The following is a 20,924-nucleotide window of genomic DNA, read 5'->3' on the forward strand; positions in this document are numbered from 1 at the left end:
CCATCGTGCTTTCCCATTGGTCTCTGCTTGGTCCCCTAGCGCTCGGGCCATCCTCCATTCACCTCACCCACCAATCAGCACACAGCAGGGGGAGGTACAATCCGACCACATAGCCAGGCTGGCCTATCGGCGCTAAGGAGCAAAGTGTCCGGTTTTGGTCCCGTATCGTCAATCGACTCTTGCATGCATTGCAATGCAAGCATGCTACCTACCGCTGTCTAACAACAAATAGATTGCGTGTAGAAGACAAAGTGCGACTCGCTTAAGAAATACGTTTACGGTTTGCGTAAATTGACAGCACTGTTGCGAGTGCGAGGAAGGACTGACTGATATCTGAGCCGATCCGTCAGAAGCAATGGATCCATTATTGTATTTAGGTGCCTTGGCCGTCATGTTCTTATTGTGGATAAAAGTCAAAGGTCTGGATTATGTGATCGTCCACCAGAGGTGGATCTTTGTGTGTCTGTTCCTGCTTCCCCTGTCCGTGGTGTTTGATGTGTATTATTATCTGCGCGCATGGTTGATATTCAAGATGTGCTCTGCACCCAAGAAGCATGATGAGCGGGTCCGCGACATCCAACGACAGGTGAGTGAAAGACTTCTAGCTACTACTTAAATGTGGTGTGTGTGTGTGTGTGTGTGTGTGTGTGTGTGTGTGTGTGTGTGTGTGTGTGCGCGCGCGCGCGCGTTGGCTTTGCCCATTTATTTCATGCTATGTGGACTGAAATGATGACTGCACAATAAATCACTAGCAACTGTTCAAACTCAACTGTGCCACAGTTGAGTTTGATTTGGTTTGATTGAGTTTCATTGTTAGGGCAATAGCATGTTTCCATCATGGCCCATCTGGAAACATGCTATTGGCCTAACAATGAAATGTATTAAAGGACCACTTCAACACTTTTCAACCTATCTTCATATAGTAGGTTCTCACAAATAATCATGAAAAAAATGGCAAAAAAAATTCTACTCAGTCTGTGTCTCATAGGAGGGCTGTGTGGGCAGTTCAGAAACCGTCTTCCAGTGACATCATCGATGGGGAATACAAGCTAATAGAAACTGCAGGCTTTCTAGTCCTGAAACGTTGCAATACGAAAATGGAAGCCATCGTTCTCATGATAATGAAAATCTAAACATTTTTGTAAAAGAATCTTGTTTAAAAAAAAAATCTGCCTAATGATGATGTCACTGGAAGACGGTTTCTAAACTGCCCACAGCCCTCCTATGAGACACAGACTGAGTAGAAGCAAACCGTGCCATTTTATCATGATTATTAGTGAGGACCTATTGTATGAAGATAGGTTGAAAAGTGGTGAAGTGGTCCTTTAAATAGTATCTGTAGGCCAACTCTTCTACATAAGCCTTCATAAGGTCACCTTTTTAGCATCTTACCCTGTTCTCTGTCTCTGTTGGACGGTCGTTATATGACATCACATGGTGACATCATAGCTTATCACCACGTGGAGCTCAGCCTCTCATCATATTTATGTGTGATATGTTGACATAATACAGCCCAGAATTACAAGCGACTTCCCCAGAGCCCAGGGATAGAGAAATTTGGAATTTTGTGTAGACCTATTACACAACACAAACTTTTAAAGGCTCATATTCCTAAACGTAACCAACCTCAGTAAAACCTTATTCCTAATCTTAACCTCAGTAAAACTATGCCTAAAACTGGAGTCCTTAAACCAGAAACCTAACCTAACCTCAGTAAAACAAATACAACAATACAAGATCCGCTGGAAGCAAGCGGTATGCAAAAACAATGGGGTGAGTGTGTTTTGGGGTGAGTCTCCACTTTGTAAGGTGTTGGTGAATCTTAACACCCAGGGATGTCTTTAAATTGATACGTACATGCTGAAAGTCATTTCCTGGGTTTCAGGTGCGCGAGTGGAAAAAGGAAGGTGGCAAGAACCGCATGTGTACCGGCCGACCTGGCTGGCTGACGGTGTCTCTCCGGGTGGGAAAATACAAGAAGACCAGTAAGAACATAATGATCAACATGATGGACATTCTGGACGTGGACACAGACAGACAGGTAGGAAGTGGTGCCACCTAGCTCTGGTCCATAGCTCTAATGCCGTTGCATTTAAAGCTGTGTTACTGTCGACTTCCGGGGCTCGCATGAATGCAGACCAGCCTCTCGTCTGTAGCGTAATACAAAGGCGGCTTGTGTTATTAGAAAGCCTACTGTCTGCGGTGGATGCACTCTGAGCCCCCCACCACACGTATAAAATTCACTTTTTGGCCAGAAAGTTATACGTGTGGTCACTGTGGTGGGGGGCTCAGAGTGCGTCCACCGCGGAAAATAGGCTTTCTAATTACACAAGCCGCCTTTGTATTGGTGAGTAGTTAAAACGTTCTTTATATTTACGCTACAGATGCGAGCACCGGAAGTTGACAGTAACATAGCTCTAAATGCAACGGCATTAGAGCTACATGGACCAGAACTAGGTGGCACCATGGTTTATATATCTTCTGCAAGACAAGAGACTGTACAGTATCAAATGTTGGGTAAACACATCTCTGAACCCACCCTAAACAGTGTATTTCCACAGCCTCGTGCAACCTTTGCTCTACTTTCTCTGTTCGACTGTTTGCAGCTACCCACTTGGACCAAAGAGCTTTCTGAGAGTCCCATGCTTCAATTGCCGGGCAAAAAAAAAAGAACAACAAAAGCTTTAAAGTGAAAAAAAAAAAAGTGTGCTTTGTCCTAAGCATCAGTGACCTTGTGGTTAGAGTGTCCGCCCTGATACTGGGAGGTCGGGGTTCGATCCCCGGCCTTGTCATACCAAAGAAGAAAAATGGGACCCAGTGCCTCCCTGCTTGACACTCAGCATCAAGTGTTGGGTGTCCCTGCGACATACTAGTGTCATGTCCAGGGGGTGTACTTGTACATCAAGCTGCCTCACGCTACAGAAACAGGAGATAGGCTCCTGCCCTATGGGCCTCATGGCTCGGCAAGGCTACTTACTTTGTCCTAAGCATGGTGCTTGAAGAAAGGCCATGGTGTCACCAAAATCAGTTGGGTTCATCCCTTGGGGAATGAGCATGCATTTACTCAACAAAGTTTCATTGCAATCTGCCCTGTCGGTTTTCAGATTATCTTATGTGCAAGTGGAAATGTTGGCCTAATGGTAGCACTAGTGTAGACTAGACGAGTCACCAAAAGAGTCATCATCAATCTGGGGAGCATGAACCTGGTAAACTGCATGGCAAATTCCATGGCAATCTAGTCTGTCGTGTTTGAAATGTCTTGTATGAGAGGATAATGTGAATAATTGAAACCTTGTGACTAGGGATCTATGGCTAGCCTGTGACCCAGTGGTGGTAATACAGGAAAGGCCTTGTATTGACTATTGAGGTCACCAAAGTCAATGTCTACACTACAGGCCCAGGGATCATAAAGTCAATAGAGTCTACACTACAGGCCCAGGGATCATAAAGTCAATAGAGTCTACACTACAGGCCCAGGGATCATAAAAATGCACAACCAACCAATTCCATGGCAATCTAGGAGGAGGAGCAGTACTGTATGTTCGTATGTTTTTGGAGAGTCAAAGAAACACCCAACAGAGAATTGAGTGGTTTGCCCAGGACCCAAACTAGTGAGAATACATCTACATGCTCACTTGCAAGCTTGTTGATCTGCTATTTTCACTACTTCCTAAACATTCTATAAATTAATTTATGGAAATCATTGAATTTTCTTTCATTTTATTCATGACATGCTTTTTTTTAAATGTTGGAATTTTGTAGTTTAAACTTATTTATTCATTCGAATCTTTAGAAATAATGATCATGATAAATGTGTCTGTGGCTCTTTGACCTGATGGTAGATGTTTTTCACCAGCGATAGATCTCTGTTGGCAGGTGGTACGAGTTGAGCCCCTGGCCAACATGGGACAGGTGACCGCTCTCCTCACTTCCATTGGCTGGACGCTGCCAGTGCTGCCTGAACTGGATGACCTCACCGTAGGTATGTATTTAACCCATTAAAACCGGGAAAGCATCTGTGTCGTTTTAGATTTGAGCTGTTGCAGATCTAATCCTTGGACTCCTAGTTGTTTTTTCCCCATGGGTCTTCAACAAGTGGTCCATGGCCCCTAGTGGGTCCTACAGGGGGGTTGCCACATATTTGTGTGATTTTTAAATTAATCTCATCCGGCATTCCTATTCTGAAGGGAACATTAGCTGAAAATAGCAGAGCACGAGGCATTGTGTAGCTTGTAGATCGGCTATTTTCGGGGGAAGAGGTTCAGATCAAGAACATAAAGGTCTAGTTTACTAATTATGTAGTGTTTCCATGTCTGAAAATACACATTAATATGAATACAACATACTGTATTTATTTTTATTTTTTTATATATTTTTTTGCGGCTTACGCCTTTTATTGATTTTTGAAGGGACAGACAGTAGGCTGACAGGAAACGGGAGAGAGATGGGGGGATGACATGCAGTAAAGGCCGTGTCGGGCTCGGGAGTCGAACCCGCGGCACACTGCGACTGGATTACCAGTCAGGTGCCCAGACCGTTACGCCACGGCCTGGGCCACAACATACTGTATTAATAGAAAAGATAATGTGTAGGGTTCATTCATTTACACAACACTGAACGATGATAGTACTGTAAAACATGTCTATCTATAAAATCCATGAAAAGGTTTAATCTGGCAACACGATTTTATACTGTATGTATCTAGTTGGGGTCCCTGCTTCATCTCTGTCTCAGCTAAGGGGTCCTCGTCCTGAGAAGACCCCTTGAAGAGCCACATTGGGAGCCTGTAGATCCTTTTAGATCTGTTTCCCTATTACGACACCGTGCCCAGAATAGGGATGCCAGGGGTTCAAGTGGTCAATCAATGTATCCTGTGTGGAGCTGCGTCGACATCTCTAATTGGGTTAGAGGATTGATGTTGCAGCTCCAAAGACAAAACCGGGAGGAAATGGGCCTGCAGAGCCGTACGCACTCCTGGATCAGATTGCATAATGGGTTTCCTGATGCCATAAACTGGACATCAACAGCCTAATGTTGTCCCATTAGGGCGCCGTGCATTCATTCATCTCTTATACACACACACACACACACACAAATACACACGTGCGTGCGCGCATACGCAGAGTGCACATGTACACAGACACAAGGCAACTCTTTGAAAGAGTTGGAAAATGTTACCTTCTGCTTCTTGCTTAATGTTGCAAATTCTCGCTCTATCATTATCTCTCACCATCCCTCCCCCCCCCCTCTATCACTCTCCCTCTCTCTATCATCCTCTCTCTCTCTCCTCTCTCCCAGGTGGTTTGGTGATGGGTACAGGCATTGAGTCATCATCTCATATCTACGGGCTGTTTCAGCACATCTGTGTTGCCTTTGAGCTGGTGCTGGCTGATGGCAGCCTGGTTCGCTGCACAGAGGTGAGCCATGATGAGCTCTATATGAAAAATATATTGTAATATACACATTACTGGATTTGAATGACACCAGTACTAGCCAAAGCAACGTCAACAATCAGAATTACGGTATATATATTTCTTACAGTGTGGCTCGGCAGGAATGCTAGCCATCTAGAATAGGAGTTCTCATTAGTAAATGTTATGCCTATTGTTTATTGTTTTCCTCTCCTAATGGAGAGATCATTGCATTGTCTTTGTGCCTTTTCTGGTACTTTCGTTTGAAATGTACCCATTCTGCATACTATGAAATACATTTTTCAGTCTATCAATCAATCAGCAAAGATGTCTCAACAATGAAGAATGAATGTAGAAGATCACATCTAGTGTCCAATCCGGTGCAGAGGTGCTTCAAATAACTTTATTGATGCACCCTGGTATCCTTACTGACACCAGGGTCGGATTTCTCAATGGAGGCCACCAACCACTGCTAGTTAGTGTGGTTGCCTGAAGGCAACCATACTATTGTTTTAGTGACCTTTTATTCTTTTTATAGATAAACTTTATTTTGTCGCGTTATACCTCCCACAGTATACAACATACTCTACCATGCAGATGTGCTAGTTATATTGTATATACAACATACTCTACCATACAGATGTGCTAGTTATATTGTATCAACATACTCTACCATACAGATGTGCTAGTTATATTGTATCAACATACTCTACCATACAGATGTGCTAGTTATATTGTATCAACATACTCTACCATGCAGATGTGCTAGTTATATTGTATCAACATACTCTACCATAGAGATGTGCTAGTTATATTGTATCAACATACTCTACCATACAGATGTGCTAGTTATATTGTATCAACATACTCTACCATACAGATGTGCTAGTTATATTGTATCAACATACTCTACCATGCAGATGTGCTAGTTATATTGTATCAACATACTCTACCATACAGATGTGCTAGTTATATTGTATATACAACATACTCTACCATACAGATGTGCTAGTTATATTGTATCAACATACTCTACCATACAGATGTGCTAGTTATATTGTATCAACATACTCTACCATGCAGATGTGCTAGTTATATTGTATCAACATACTCTACCATACAGATGTGTTAGTTATATTGTATCAACATACTCTACCATACAGATGTGCTAGTTATATTGTATCAACATACTCTACCATGCAGATGTGCTAGTTATATTGTATCAACATACTCTACCATACAGATGTGCTAGTTATATTGTATCAACATACTCTACCATACAGATGTGCTAGTTATATTGTATCAACATACTCTACCATACAGATGTGCTAGTTATATTGTATAATACAACATACTCTACCATAGAGATGTGCTAGTTATATTGTATAATACAACATACTCTACCATAGAGATGTGCTAGTTATATTGTATAATACAACATACTCTACCATACAGATGTGCTAGTTATATTGTATAATACAACATACTCTACCATACAGATGTGCTAGTTATATTGTATCAACATACTCTACCATAGAGATGTGCTAGTTATATTGTATCAACATACTCTACCATACAGATGTGCTAGTTATATTGTATAATACAACATACTCTACCATACAGATGTGCTAGTTATATTGTATAATACAACATACTCTACCATACAGATGTGCTAGTTATATTGTATATACAACATACTCTACCATACAGATGTGCTAGTTATATTGTATATACAACATACTCTACCATGCAGATGTGCTAGTTATATTGTATCAACATACTCTACCATGCAGATGTGCTAGTTATATTGTATCAACATACTCTACCATACAGATGTGCTAGTTATATTGTATCAACATACTCTACCATACAGATGTGCTAGTTATATTGTATCAACATACTCTACCATACAGATGTGCTAGTTATATTGTATCAACATACTCTACCATACAGATGTGCTAGTTATATTGTATCAACATACTCTACCATACAGATGTGCTAGTTATATTGTATATACAACATACTCTACCATACAGATGTGCTAGTTATATTGTATCAACATACTCTACCATACAGATGTGCTAGTTATATTGTATATACAACATACTCTACCATACAGATGTGCTAGTTATATTGTATCAACATACTCTACCATGCAGATGTGCTAGTTATATTGTATCAACATACTCTACCATACAGATGTGCTAGTTTTATTGTATAATACAACATACTCTACCATAGAGATGTGCTAGTTTTATTGTATAATACAACATACTCTACCATACAGATGTGCTAGTTATATTGTATCAACATACTCTACCATAGAGATGTGCTAGTTATATTGTATAATACAACATACTCTACCATACAGATGTGCTAGTTATATTGTATCAACATACTCTACCATACAGATGTGCTAGTTATATTGTATCAACATACTCTACCATACAGATGTGCTAGTTATATTGTATAATACAACATACTCTACCATACAGATGTGCTAGTTATATTGTATCAACATACTCTACCATAGAGATGTGCTAGTTATATTGTATATACAACATACTCTACCATACAGATGTGCTAGTTATATTGTATCAACATACTCTACCATAGAGATGTGCTAGTTATATTGTATAATACAACATACTCTACCATACAAACGGCTTACTAAATATCAAAGTATAATTCTCTCCCAGGAGGAGAATTCGGACTTGTTCCACGCCGTCCCGTGGTCCTGTGGGACTCTGGGCTTCCTGGTTGCGGCAGAGATTAAGATCGTGCCGGCCAAGCCGTGGGTGAAGCTCCACTATGAGCCTGTCAGGGGCCTGGAGAACATCTGCCGGCGCTTCAGCGAGGCCTCGCGGAACAAGGAGAATGCGTTTGTGGAGGGTCTCCAGTACAGCCTGGACAGCGCCGTGGTCATGACGGGAACCATGACCGACCACGCGGAGCCTGACAAGGTAGGAAGAGGCTTGTGTGCCAGGGCTTGTTGATGGGCGTTATATTGATTTAGCAATATGAGAGGATGTTGGATATCATAATGTCATGACATGGCATTAGTGTCTTTCCCTGGCTTTAAACACAGCATTAAAAGGTAATGTAATTTGATGAACTTGCTTGGCTGTTTTTTCTTCTATTATTTGCCTTTACCCTCTGCATCAAGTAAGCCTTACCGGGCCATGTGGTCCATACATAGCCAGGGAATTGAAACCGGACCTCTCAATATCAGGCCGGACACTCTAGCCACATTACTGATGATTATTGATCAAAAATCCAATTTAATATTATACATGCATTTAAAACCACACTGACCTGAGACCTGCTGTAGAGCTGTCCTCTTCTTCACTGTGTTCTGTCTGTCTTCTGGTTTCTCTGTGGAACATGCATGGAATTAAACTGCAACAAGATCGCTGCTGTCGGCTGGAAATGTCCAAAACTGTTACCTTTCAGAATTCTAATTCAAAAGTATAAAAAATAGCCAATCTACAAGCTCAAAACGCATCCCATAGTGACACATTTTGAGCTTGTAGATCTGTTATTAAATTTTAGCTACTTTTGTGTGACACTGTAGTAAGACGACGAAGTAGGGCATTAAAAAAAACTAGATACGTTTCTGCCTGAAAGCAACTATATTCAACTTTGCACATGGCTTTCTGTGGGGCAATTTAGAACCCTCAAGGTCCTTGCAGACTTATCTGACGTTTTACTTTTTTATTCTTCTAAAATAAATGAATGAGTGAACGTGTGTTCTGCTGAATGGTTTTACACAGTATTGATGTGATTCTGAGCTGTAATCAGGGCTCCTTTGTAAAAATAGATCCTTATCCCAGTGGGATCTCCCATTATATATAGATATGCATGTAAACATATTCTGTTACATATTGATCTATACACACAGGATTTATGTTTGTGTGTGTGTGTGTGTGTGTGTGTGTGTGTGTTTCAGATCAACAGAATTGGCCTCCACTTTAAGCCGTGGTTCTTCAAGCATGTGGCGAGCTACCTGAAGAAGGACCTCAGTGCAGTGGAGTACATTCCCCTCAGACAGTACTACCACAGACACACACGCAGCATCTTCTGGGAGCTGCAGGTAAGCCTGTCAACATCATGACATTTAATACTTTTACACTTCCAAATAACGGTATTAAAATAATAGTGGAAATAGCCGCTCGTCGTATTACGCATCATTCATGGCACGTTGTGAGTTTGTAGATCTGCTGTTTCTGCTGTTTTTGGAAGCTGTTTGTTATAATTTGCCCTTCGCCAAGTCTATCCCAAACCGTCCTTGTCCAATAGGCACGTTAGCAACGGTTAAGAGAGGAGAGATAGCAAGCTTTCCTTCTCACCCATTGTTAAATGACGGAATTTCTCCATATAAATAATCAGTAATTTCAGTAAGAGCTTCAAAATGTCTTCTAAATCTAGTCAACCAGGCCTGCAGTAGGCTATGCACTGCACAAATGTGCATGACATTATTTCAATGAACTAGAAATTCGAGGAAATGTTGGAGGGAGAAACGGTATCTAACTCAATCAACTGACGACCGTCCGACAGGAGTTTTCATGTAATGGACTGTAAGACTATGGTGATTAGTATCATTGCCATCACCTGGGTGGCTCAGTCGTGTAACGCCAGGGCTCCACTGGGCGCGTCTGCGTCGCGTCTCCGTCAGCGTCGGGAATGTTCCCTTTTAATCAATGGAGGGTGGCTCCACTGCCCGCGTTGCGTTGCGTTGTGCTGCGTTCGGTGACTCAAAAATTGCCCCGGTTCGTTTTTTGACGCACGCACGCATTGACAGCAACATAAAAGAATGTTGCTGACGCGCAGTTTTCAAAAGCCCGCGGTGGAGCACCTCTAGCGTGACGTTGACGTTGTCATGACACGAGCAGGACGCGACGGAGACGCGACGCGCCCAGTGGAGCCCTGGCGTGACTTTCCAGACGTTAAGCTGTGTATGTGTTCGACAACAACACACTACACAGCCATGCAAAATAACACTGACAGCTATGAGGTGACGAAAGCTTGCCATCCTTAGAAACGTCTGCTAAACTAGTTGGATTGGCATTGGACAATCGCTTTTGAGGTGGAGTTTAGCGAAGGGCTAATTGTGATTATTTCAAACACACACACACACACACACACACACACACACACACACACACACACACACGTAACGCAGAAGAGGTGCATTAGAAAGATTATCATGAAAAAAACCTTTTATCTGCCTGTTAGTCATCATCTTCCCATTCCTCTTCCCTGCACATTTCTCTGCATTACACGCACGCACGCACGCACGCACGCACGCACGCACACACACACACACACACACACACACACACACACACACACACACACACACACAGTACCATTAGCCATTAGTACACTGAATGTGTTTTGCTTTCCATAACCATAAACTCTGTGATGAATTATGCACACTATTGATTGGACACTACATCCTCTCGCTTTTGTTTCTTTGATTTTTTTTGTTGTTGTTTCTTCATTTTCTCCCAAATGTAGTCTTTGCCAGTTTCCCCCATGAATACATACAGCAATACAGCGTGCCAAGTTTGAAATCGATCGATTCTACGGTTCTTGAGACAAGCAGACACATACACAGAGATTCTGCTAATTGAATTAGCAGAATCTCTGCTGATTAGTCTATACATTTTATAGACTAATCAGCAATACACACTGCAGTGCAAGTCTGAAGTGAATTGGAAGCACGGATAAACAGATAAATTGAGTGGCCATTTCAGAAATGGAAGGTTCATGGTTCACGCAGTGCCATTACCCACGGCACCACAGGTTATAATAATTACCCATTGACCGCCAAACCCATGCCACCGCAGGTTATAATAATTACCCATTGAACGCCAAACCCATGCCACCGCGAGTTATAATAATTACCCGTTGAACGCCAAACCCATGCCACCACAGGTTATAATAATTACCCATTGAACGCCAAACCCATGCCACCGCGGGATATAAGCTTTATATTAAAATCGACCGGCAGAAGCCAAACATGCATCTAGTGCTGCCCAGGTTGCTAGGCAACGCCTTCTGTCCCTCCCGGCACAAGACACTTACTGTGATTTCTTCTCTGCCTGTTCTCTCTGAAAAATACTCATAATACCTGATGATCATGTTTTAGGGGGGAATCTTTAAGGCATGGTATGCACCTTTACCAATCCTTTCCCTGTATAGTATACCATCAGCCACTGGAGTCATTTGGTGGCTGATCGGGATTACCAGCCTAGGTGCCCAGACTAATACTACTACTACTAATAATATATGTATATTATATTATGCATGCTGTTGATCAAACAGTACACATGTAATTTAGGTTAACTAGGGTATGTCTAAATGGGTTTAATGTCTCTAGGACATCATTCCGTTTGGCAACAACCCCGTGTTCCGGTGGGTGTTTGGCTGGATGGTTCCCCCGAAGATCTCCCTGCTGAAGCTGACCCAGGGAGAGACCATCAGACGGCTGTATGAGCAGCATCACGTGGTTCAGGACATGCTGGTCCCCATGAAGCACATGGAGGCTGCTATTACACGCTTCCACCAGGACATAAATGTAAGACACACACACACACACACACACACACACACGCACGCACGCACGCACGCACGCACACACACACACACACGCGCGCGCACTCCAGAGAAGAAGGAAAGATATAACCTCATTGTCAGCTCTGTAGCAGTGGCCGGCAAACTGTGTTCTTCTGGATCGGACTAGTGAAGAAACACGGGGAAGGCTGCCGTATATTAGATCAGTCGATGGGTGGCTCTTCCAAGACAGATTTTGCGCTCTCATAAGTGCCATCCAACCGTTTCTCTAGTCCTAAATATTTTTAACTTTTAACATCTTACTAAGCTGGGATGACCAGATCTGCATGTCATTGCAGGCTGACCAGGCCATACCCTTCCTAGTTTGAAAGTCCTTTTGGGAAGAAGATATATATGAACCCAAATACTTGTAGTCATCAACCTGTTTCAGAGGAGTGTTTTCATAATGTGGTTATTGTTGGATTTACACACACACACACAAACACACACACACACACACACACACACACACACACACACACACACACACACACACACACACACACACACACACACACACACACACACACACACACACACTAGGATCATTGTGGTTCTTATTCTATAATTACTATTTTTATTTTAGGTATTTTTTATCTAATCATAAAAAGTTGAAATATGGAGATACAAGGTTTCGGCCTGACAGCGACAAAGTTAATCCTACATTTTTCATTTGACATTAATAATAGTTACATTTAAAAAAAAAATGCAATGATAAAATGTAATGTTACATTAATAGTTACATTATTAATCCTGTGTTTCCAGGTCTACCCTCTGTGGCTGTGTCCCTTCATGCTGTTCCCAGGCAGGGGCATGGTTCGGCCCAAAGGCCAGGAGGAGGAGCTGTATGTGGACATTGGAGCGTACGGAGAGCCAAGAGTCAAACACTTTGAGGCCAAGGCTTCCACACGGCAGCTGGAGAAGTTTGTCAGAGATGTACACGGGTAATAAAGCCTCGCCTCCATGCTCACAATTCAATCAGTGGCTCAATGACGAAACAACTGGGGTCCGGGTGGTCCTTGAGGCGGTTCCAGGGGGTCCCCATCAAAATAAATAATAAATAATTTGAACCACAATTGCCTATATACATCAGCTTTTTGAAAATAGCCGCTCTACAAGCTCACAACACGTCACATTGTCATGTGTTGTGATGCTTGTAGATTTTCAAATAGTGAAACATTATAACACATTTCTTGTATGGTGTCCTGTGGGACAAAATATTTCGAGGGACCTTGACATGAACATTTCTACCCAAGACCAATGGTCTAGGTCAGGATATGCATGCATGCTGCTCAGGATTCATGTCTCTCCTGTTACTCCCCTCTCTATACACGATTCTGAAATTCAGAAATGCCTTAAATAGCCTCTGTTTTAAGAAGTAATAATGACTATTTGTTTTAGTATTGTACTGATTATTCTCCTGTTGCTGTGCTCCCCCCCCCCCCCCCCCCGCAGGTACCAGATGCTGTATGCAGATGTGTACATGGACCGAGAGGAGTTCTGGGAGATGTTCGACGGACAGCTGTATCACCGGCTGAGGGAGGAGCTGGGCTGCAAGGACGCCTTCCCCGAGGTTTACGACAAAATCTGCAAATCAGCACGACACTGACCGTTGGACTGCTCCCCCCCCGGCCGATACACCCACCAGTCTTAAACCACTTCAACCCCAGCATCCGCATAATCTGGGGGGAAACATTTGCAGAAAATTTAAGCTATTTTCAGCGACGATATTTAGTGTAGAGTGAAACACAATAGGTACTAGTGTAGAGCCCTGATGGACTCTGGTCTAGTCTACCAAGTGTGGTTCTCAACCTTTTCAGGCCACGACCTCCCAAAATAATCATATTTGAACTGGGGACCCCCCAAAATAATCATATTTGAACTGGGCACCCCCCAAAATAATCATATTTGAACTTGGACTCTGTTCCATAGATAAATATTGTGAAAATAGCTATTTTTCTTTTCTTCTTCTTTTTTTGCCTCTTTCTTATATTGGAACCTCTTTCTTATATTGGAAAAGGGAGGTGATATAACTACAAATTGACGTAATTCCAAACTTCTGATGGGTGGTCTCAGAACTTTTATCTCGGAACTCGTGCACGTCCAAGATATCCCGACTCTCTGAACTATAGTTTGGGAAAGCCTGTCCGAACCCCGACACGCAAAGGAGCATGTATTGGCCTTTAGTAAACTGGACCCGAGTTGTCTCTGTACTTGGAACGATTTTGTCTACACCAAATCTCTTTGCCATAAATAGCCGCTCTACAAGCTTGCACCGCGTTTAAACTCGACGCGTTTGTGAGCCCAGAATATGGATGGTGGGGGTCAAGTGGTTAAACGTGACTTCAGCCCCTGTTGTTTCTCTGCCAGAGATGGACTGAGGCACTGTGTGCCTGTGAAGTACTCCACTTATGTTGATACTGTATGTAGCAGTGTTTGTGTATGTTTTCTAAAAGCAACAACAACAAAAAGGTTTGTGGTAAAACTATTTCTATAGCGTTGCAGTCTGTCCTCTTTGTGGCAATAAAAAGGCTCCCATAAGATCATTGCTAAAAACACCTAAAACACCTAAAAAAGTGCTTAGGTAAAAAATGTAATTACCCAAGGTAAAGTTTTTTCCCAAGGCAGTGCTTCATAGACTGCAATTAAACTTTGCACATACAGCAAATACTTGACGTTATTTTTTGATAATAAGATTGTCTTGTGTGTGTAAGAACTACAATATTACTATTTTTTGTGATGCTGGCTGTAGCATGATCAAGTAGAGTAGACCGTTAATTTACGAGTAAGCACAAAAAGTTAGAATAAGGAGTAATGAGCTTTCTGCCCGACAACAGCGATATCCTGTCAGTGTGAATGAGATACATGCCGCTGTGAGAAGTACAGTACATACTCAAACCAATCATTCAGCACAGCTCAGAAACAGCAACTTTGACTCACCAGCCCAACACAATGTCCTCTGCATTCGCTGTTTTAACTTTGGTGTCTGATTGAGTGTGAATGTATTCTTTTTTCTTTTCTTTACTGGCTACTATTAATGTCAAGATATTCATGTTTACCATTCGTGAAACTTTTAAATGCCCCTTTTATTAACCATCGGTTCCCAAGTGCCATTTGTCTTTGACAGTGACAGCATTTTCTATTTAATACCGTACAAATATTTCAGCATCTACATCTTTGTAGAGAACCTCTGTTTGAACATTGTGGACAGCAAACACAAACCGCCTTCAGAACTGTCTTTGTTGACACAGATGTAATTGTATATATGCAATAAATATCCTCTTTGCATTTTGTGTTGAATGTGGATGTTTTAATTGTGTTGACATAACAATCATGTCCCTTTGCACTGTGTGTCTGCTGTGTCCGAGCCGATTTCACCAGGAAATCCTTTCAACGAGACACCAGGAAACTCCGTCTGTCCACTGGAACATTCACCGCCCGCAGCCTCTCCCTGAAAAACACACACACACACACACACACACATACACATGCACGTGCAAGTCAGCTAGTGCGTTGACCTGGAATGTACAGTAAACTTAATAAAGGCATAGTATGTACCTTTGCTCTGTGTTTACATAAAACAATAATGATAATATTATTTACCATCCTTTCTCTGTATATACCATCTGTGGTATATACACACCCCTCTCGCTGTATTTTTGGTGTTTTCACAGTTTGTCTTGGTAGATGGGGACGTTTTTGGGCTACCAAAACAAACAGTGAAAACACCAAAACACAGCAAGAGGGCACATGTACTATAATACTAGTGTTTCTCTTACTGCATGTGTCTGTCTCGGTGTGGGAGAGACAGACATCTGTGTGTGTGGGATTTGAAGGGCGACGTGGGACCGCTGAGACTCCGCTCGTCCTTTTGGTCCATGTTATAGCGACCAGGGCCGATGATGTTCTGGGGGAAGGATATAGCCATTATTATAATACAACTTATGATAATAGCATTCCTCTAAATAGGAGCAGCTGATATTCTGAAAGATCTCCTGTTTAGTTCAACAGTAAACGTAGCTTTAGGCTCAACGATCCATTCCTTTTTAGGTTCACCAGGTGAACTTCAACTATTATTTAATGTCTCATCTGCTCTAGCTGTTTCTTATAATGCAGATATTGTTATTTAATAAAAGCAAGGTTGAAAGGGGGATATCAGGTTTTAACCACTGGAACCCCAGCATCCCTAATGCGAGGGGGAACGTTCGCCAAAAATAGCTAGATCTACAAGCTTGTAGATCACCCATTTCTTTTGGGGGGGGGGGGAGATTTGGTGTAGAGTGAAAAAAGTGCAGTTGCATCTCAGGTCCGTTTTTACTAAGAATAGAGAAGGTTTTAGAGGTTTAAGGTTCACTTACATAGTTCCCATTCTGCTGCCTCTCTTGCTGTTTAGTCTGTCGGGGGGCGGAGGAGAGGAAGGGTGGAGCGTTGTGACTTCCAGGACGGGCTGGGACCCTCACCTCATGGGCTCCTGGTGCAGGTGAAGTCTGACCCCCAAAAAAGGAATAGAGAGTTGATAGTATGCAAGCATAATTATAAAGTATTGTGTAGTGTGTACAATATATCTGTTGATATGATATATGATGCCTGTAACTGACAGCCGGGCGAGGGCACTGGGCCAGGGTCGCGTGGAAGATCCTCTCAGTGGGTGTGGATGGATATTGATCTAATGAGCTGAACACCCCGTGCTTTCTCTTCTCCCTTTGCTTCAGCTCGTCTCCGAAGCTGACCACCTTGTACTGTCCAGGAATCGGACCCATGCGCTTCTGCAGGGACGTACAGTATGCAACACAGAACGTACGTATGCATGCACGCCCGCACGCACACACGCACGCACACACACACACACACACACACACACACACACACACACACACACACACACACACACACACACACACATGCACACATGCACAGAATGTAGCAAGTTGCCCCAGAATAAGGATGCCTAGGGTTCATGTGGTTAATTCAAACATATCATTAGAGTGCGTTTAGAATTAAAGAGTGTGCAATTGTGCATGCATCTCTCTTCCGGTATGTGTGTGACATTCCATTTGATTTACCGGCGTAGCAGTGTGGCCGGACGTGAGCGGCTTGTCTCTCTGGCCTGTGAAGAGGTCATAGGGTCCTCTTTTACTGACGGTCCTGTTCAGCAGGATGTCAACGCTACTCTTCAGGTTGTAGGAACAGGGGCTCGGAGTTGGACCGCTGTCCTGCACGCACGCACGCACGCACGCACGCACACACGCACGCACAACACAACACAACACAACACATAGTCTCTGCTTGAGCTCGGTGCACCACATGCATAGTTTTTATGCTTTGCTTTTTTATGAATGCCCTATTTGGCCATACAGTGAATGCCCTACTTGGCCATACAGTGAATGCCCTACTTGGCCATACAGTGAATGCCCTACTTGGCCATACAGTGAATGCCCTACTTGGCCATACAGTGAATGCCCTACTTGGCCATACAGTGAATGCCCAACTTGGCCATACAGTGAATGCCCAACTTGGCCATACAGTGAATGCTCTACTTGGCCATACAGTGAATGCCCTACTTGGCCATACAGTGAATGCCCTACTTGGCCATACAGTGAATGCCCTACTTGGCCATACAGTGTCGCACAAAGGTAGCGAAAATATCCGATCTACAAGCTCAAAACACATTGCAAATGCAATTTTCTTATTTGAATCCTTAAAAGTAACAGTTTATAGGTTTCCACCCAAAAGTGACGATATGTACATAGGCTACTTATGTATAATCAAACATAATATGCAAGCTCTGTGACATGGTAAATCTGCTATTTTTGCTACTTTTGTTTAAATGTTTAAATGTGGACACCTATAAGGTTTCTGCCTGACAGCAAAGATTCATAGCATAGTATAGCCTACTGTAATATTTCAATGCTACAGCAATACTTGAGTGTTTTCAGAGAAGCGTTTGACAGGACCACAGAGGTCCATTTGAAAGCATCGTGCTGACTCAGCCCTTCTCTCTTCCAGAGCAGCCCAGGGCACCCCTCCTCTGCCATAGCTGCCAGGGCCTGGCGTACAGCTCTACACACACACACACACACACACACACACACACACACGCGCACACACACACACACACACACACACACACACACACACACACACACGCACACACACACACACACACACGCAGAGAGAGAGAGACAGGACAAAGGTTAACCACTTAAGCCCTATTTCTCGTTGTACAACAGTGTATTTCAAAAATCTAGACGCTCACAATACTTTTTTTCACTACATTTTCTTTAAAGATTTTTTTTTACAATATCATTCAGTTTGACCTAATAATGGCATGCCCACCAAAAGGGTAAGGTTACCGTGTGAGAGTAACATTGGGCTTCAGCTGCCTTTGGTTTGTGATGTAAATATACTGTAGTTGTCCCATGCTGAGCCAGTGTGTGGCATCGATGATGACTCACCTTCGCCACCTTGAACCGTCTCTCCAGACCGTCACACACGCCTCGCACGCTGCCCGGCTTGTTGCTCAGCTCCTGCATAAGGTCTCTGCTCTCATAGGTGCCAGGGCCCACTTTGGTTTTCTACACAAAAAGAAAGCCTACATTTATTTGTCAGGAAGACCACATTTGGTCTAAGAAGGCCTATAAGCCGGTTCTTCAAAATGGGGTTGGGGTCCCTGGGCCTAGGGGGTCTTAAGATTCACTACAGGGGCCGTAAAATCTTTGTGTGATAGGACCTTTATTTGAACCCTAGCATCCCTACATCCCAAGCTCATATAATGCCTCGCACTGCACATTAATTAATCCAGCTTCCACGCTACACAATGACAGTGCTGTCGATTCAAGTCTATGAGGGATGCACATGCAGATTAGACACCAACGGACCGACATGCGGAAACAACGGTCGGACATGCGGTCGAACATAGTGGCAGTCCCTGCTTCATCTCTTTCGCTCAGATAAGGGGGTCCTTGGCCTGAAAAACTCCTGCATGGTGAAAGCAGCCAATAGGAAACAAACTGATGATTCACATTTGACTTTTGACACTTCTCCACTTCTCTTTAAGTTTGTACTACCCACCAGGAACTGTTTGTGTGCCCAGGCATCTCTATAGAAGAGGTGGGGTCTCTGTGCTTCCCTGGATGCCTCCAGAGCTCTGTGCCAGCCGGGTCCTTTGGCTCTCTCTGCCACAGATTGTGCACTGAAATCACTTCTTCTGTCAATGTTGTGTGTTCCCGGGCCAAGGCGCCTCTCCTGAGTGTTTCATAGAATCAACAAGCATATTAAAATAAGAATTATAATAAATGCTGTTATGACTATATGATTAGGACTGACATTTATATTTACTTACCAGTAAATACATTTATTGATTCACTCTTATCTGCGTGAAGCACTGATGCACTTGATGACCATGGTGTCAAAGTGTATCAGTACAGTAAATGAGTACAGTACAGATAAGAGTGAATCAACAAATGTCAAGCAGATAATAATAACGTCAGTCCCAATCATCCCACACATCTGAAACATCACTCACCCATCTCCACAACAATGTCAAATTATGACCCTGTCCTACAGCTAAAACCCACATGTTTTATATTCAAACAACACCTACACCATTTTTTGTTACAGTCCGAAGTAGGTCATAAATCAAACCAGAATGTCATCCTAGCCTCCATTTAGGCCTAGAAATAGTAGCAGTGGTTCCTAAACCTAAGCTCCAGACCCACAAGAAGAATTAGATGTCTGCCCGGGACCCAAATAAGTGAAAATAGCGGGTCCTGACTCCCGACCCACTGTTTGGGAAACAATGACCTACAGTTCAGTCTACTCATGATGCCACCACACAAAACACTTAACAACAAAACACTTAAATGCCTACCATGTCACTGGTCATCCTCTTGCAGTAGGGAATCTGGGTGTATCCTCCCACTTTCTTGTTGGCAGGATGGACCCCGGACACATCAAACCTGCTTCAAACAGAGCAACGTTCAAAACTGGTCCCGAAGCCCAACTCTATAGGCTAATTTAGATAAACCTGCCCACCTAACATTATTATATATTTTATATGTCCTGTCTAGAGTAGACCATCTAAAAGTGGGGTCGGGGAACCCACAGGGGTCTTGGGGGGGGGGAACCAGGGGGCACCAGAAAAAGTAGTTAAGACAGCATCACAATCATTTTAACCACTATACAAAAATAGCAGATCTACTAGATCACAGTACATCTGCTATTTTAAACAATTTTTGAAAGAATCTTAAACTGAATAATTTTCCTTTTTAAATACAAAATTAGTTACAGTAGAGCTGTATACATCATGATGCGTGATGCCTATATTGTATAAGCTGAGAAGTTCAGATATCTAATAGACTATATAGTGAAAAAGAAATGGCAGGGCCTGTCTCACCTTGCGGATTGTCTTCCGAATGGAGAGCCTTTGAATTTTTTCTCAGCCATTGTTTCACATTTCTTTCCTTTCCTGAGAAACAAATGAAAATCTTCTGTTGTTGCCAGAGACGTGACTATGGCAACACAAGCAAATCATAATATATTAATGATGTCCATTGTCCAACCTAGCTATCAGCACACCATGTAGCCTGAATGCAGCTAAACCAGCTGTTTTCCCTGTGCCATAAACTACTACTAGGCTATGCGATTACTACTACTACTAATACTACTACTACTACTATTACTACTACTATTACTAAATGACTGAAACAACAGAGCTTCTTAAGTTAAACTATTAATCTGGTGTCAGTGAGGTCAGTTGTAGAGTTGCTGGCCGGCTCCATATATGCATATCTAGTATGTCAAACCATATGTATGGCTATCCAGGGTTTGATGAGGTCAGTGTTGTGATCTTCAAATATTGAGATCTGATGACAGTATATATGGAGATCCATGTGT

At 42.7% G+C, this 20,924-nt stretch overlaps 2 protein-coding genes across 3 annotated transcripts; one reads left to right on the top strand and one right to left on the bottom strand.

The window, feature by feature from the left end:
* The first annotated feature begins 36 nt into the window (after positions 1-36).
* dhcr24 (24-dehydrocholesterol reductase) lies at positions 37-13,893 on the top strand. 2 transcript variants are annotated; one of them, XM_083766370.1, is made up of 9 exons: positions 37-586; positions 1,886-1,985; positions 3,863-3,982; positions 5,299-5,417; positions 8,111-8,374; positions 9,361-9,504; positions 11,797-11,994; positions 12,795-12,973; positions 13,485-13,893. In XM_083766370.1, exons 1-9 carry the CDS (start codon positions 356-358, stop codon positions 13,636-13,638), a joined length of 1,509 nt encoding a protein of 502 aa, XP_083622496.1. In that variant the 5' UTR covers positions 37-355; the 3' UTR covers positions 13,639-13,893. The 2 variants fall into 2 exon arrangements, with proteins under 2 accessions (XP_083622496.1, XP_083622495.1); XM_083766369.1 differs by having other exon boundaries at positions 41-586; positions 1,886-2,041; positions 3,877-3,982.
* Positions 13,894-15,804: 1,911 nt separating this feature from the next.
* On the bottom strand, positions 15,805-20,474 carry LOC310860898 (ciliary microtubule-associated protein 2-like; the record flags this gene model as incomplete). Its single annotated transcript, XM_083768086.1, has 8 exons — positions 15,805-15,936; positions 16,388-16,516; positions 16,628-16,795; positions 17,093-17,242; positions 18,485-18,604; positions 19,101-19,274; positions 19,900-19,987; positions 20,425-20,474. The coding sequence occupies 8 exons, from the start codon at positions 20,472-20,474 to the stop codon at positions 15,805-15,807; spliced, it is 1,011 nt and encodes a 336-aa protein (XP_083624212.1).
* Positions 20,475-20,924: the final 450 nt, after the last annotated feature.

Source organism: Protomyctophum parallelum (assembly GCF_964188405.1).
Source record: "Protomyctophum parallelum genome assembly, chromosome: 6".
Lineage (NCBI taxonomy): Eukaryota > Metazoa > Chordata > Actinopteri > Myctophiformes > Myctophidae > Protomyctophum > Protomyctophum parallelum.